At 59.1% G+C, this 2,322-nt stretch overlaps 1 protein-coding gene across 1 annotated transcript; it reads left to right on the plus strand.

Annotated features, from left to right (window-relative positions):
* Positions 1-593: 593 nt before the first annotated feature.
* On the plus strand, positions 594-2,075 carry H310_04335 (hypothetical protein; the record flags this gene model as incomplete). The annotated part of the gene is made up of 1 exon (XM_008868650.1): positions 594-2,075. Exon 1 carries the CDS (start codon positions 639-641, stop codon positions 2,073-2,075), a length of 1,437 nt encoding a protein of 478 aa, XP_008866872.1. The 5' UTR covers positions 594-638.
* Positions 2,076-2,322: the final 247 nt, after the last annotated feature.

Consider the following 2,322-nt stretch of genomic DNA (forward strand, 5'->3'; position numbering starts at 1 on the left):
ATTAGGTGGTGGTACATGTACCTCGACTTTCTGAGTGGGGTACATAAAATCCGTAAAATCCAGACTCACGTTTCCTTAAGACAGGAGACAGATGCCGGGGCAGACGAGCTAATATCTACCGCACAGTTGACGGCGTTGTGTTGGGGTCTGTTCGTGCTGGGAATTTCAAGGCGGAATTACCCTATTGCGGCAAAACGTACGCCAAAGATGCGACGCTTGCACGCGCATTTGAACGCAATGTGGGAATTCCATCGCCCCTGGCTCAAATCTGATTGATCAGTGGGGTGTGAATCGACCCGAATACCTGCCCAAGCGGACAATTGCATCTGCGCTATACATTGTATCGGGCAATACTGCCTCAGACCAGTGCCATCCATACCTAGCCACCAGGCGCCATGACCAGCACCGCCCTCCTGCAGGGCTAGCACGCCCGTAACGAAACTCTCGACGTAGCACGTCTGTTAAACACGATTGCAATGTTGGTGTGGTGTCGCACCCAGTGGCGCCTCAATCTATCATCGGGCACATGGTCGGGTGGCTGGATTCCTGTCGGCTGGTACGGACTCCATCATATGCACCCGACGATCCCGACAGGTCGCCAAGTGCTCATTCTCCAATTCGCTCTCGAATAGACTAACATGTTTGCCCGCACTGCCCTTGTGATTGCCGCCGCCTTGTCCATCGTCTCGGACGCCTCCAAGATGTCCAACAGCGTTCACCGGGAGCTCGAACTTTCAGCCACGGTCTCCAAGGTCGTCGTGGAATTCATGGACTCCAACGGCCCCGCACTGGATGCGGTCGGTTCGATCGAGTCGGCCTTGTCTCGCGGCGCCCACATCGAAAACGTCCGCGAGTCGTTGGTCGTGCACGCTGCCAACTCGCAAGCGCCCGTCCTCGACGCCATCAAGGCGTTCGCGACCAAGGAAGGCGCGAGCGCGATCAAGTTTGAATCGTTCTGGGCCTCCAACGTCGTCTACATTGAAAACGCCCCCGCGGCGCTCTTGGAGTCCATCGCGGCCATCCCAGGCGTGTCGAAAGTCCGAACGGCCTCCTCGGCCCGCATCCCCCCTGTCGTAATCGAAGACGCGACCGCGGCGCCCCAAGCCAACGAATGGGGTGTGGAAATCATCGGCGCGCCCAAGGTGTGGGCCAAAGGCAACAAGGGCAAGGGCATCGTCGTCGGCGGGATCGACACTGGTGTCCGCGCGACTCATGAAGCGCTCAAGGCCAACTTCCGCGCCGACCACGGCTGGTATGACGCATACCACAACAACACGACCCCCGTCGACACGGTTGGCCACGGGTCGCACACGATGGGTACGAGCGTGGGGACCACTGGCATCGGTGTCGCCCCCGAAGCGTCGTGGATTGCGTGCATGGGCTGCGACTCGACAACCTGCCCCGAATACGCCCTCCTCAAGTGCGGCGAATTCATGATGTGCCCGACTGACGAGAACGGGAAGAACCCCGACTGCTCCAAGGCCGCCCACGTCATCAACAACTCGTGGGGCTCTGACGATGCGACGGAGACGTTCTATGACGCGACGGTCGCCGCGTGGCGCAAGGCCAACATCATCCCGGTCTTTGCCAACGGCAACGCTGGCTACAAGTGCAGCACTGTCGCATCTCCTGGTCAAGGCAAGCTCACGTTTGGCATCGGCGCGACCCACAAGACCGACGCGATCGCGTCTTTCTCGAGCCGAGGTCCTACCCCCGATGGCCGCATCAAGCCCGACTTGTCCGCCCCCGGTGAAAGCGTGCGCTCGTCCCTTCCCCGCAGCGACACTTCCTACGGTGTGTACTCGGGCACGTCGATGGCGACCCCCCACGTCACTGGCGCCGTTGCTCTCATCTTGGCGGCCAAGCCGGGCATCAAGTACGACGAAATCTACAAAGCGTTCACCTCGACCACCGACACCAAGACGCTGATCCCCACCAACCAAACGTGCGGCGGCGTGTCCGAGCTCAAGTACCCCAACAACGTGTACGGGTACGGGCGCTTGAACATTGACAGCGCGATTGCGAGCCTGTCGTCGTCCACGGTCGCCCCCACGACCACCAAAGCTGCGTGCTAAGCATTCCATGTTCTGGTCTAGAATTGATGAAAGAAAGACAATTGTGACGTTCGTATAGCATTGTTAGCTCGCGTTCCCTCTTGACTGCTTAAGATTCGCCTCGCCTGTTCGATCACCGTTGGGATTTTCTTACGACGGTGTCACATTGGAGGGGCAGGTAGCGAAGAGAAAACACGGAGTTGAGGAGATCGGGGGTTTTGTAGAACGAGAAGAAGGGTGGAGTGAAGCCCGTCCGCCGGTGTAGGCC

Source organism: Aphanomyces invadans (assembly GCF_000520115.1).
Source record: "Aphanomyces invadans strain NJM9701 unplaced genomic scaffold supercont1.7, whole genome shotgun sequence".
Taxonomy (NCBI): Eukaryota; Oomycota; class Saprolegniomycetes; order Saprolegniales; family Verrucalvaceae; genus Aphanomyces; species Aphanomyces invadans.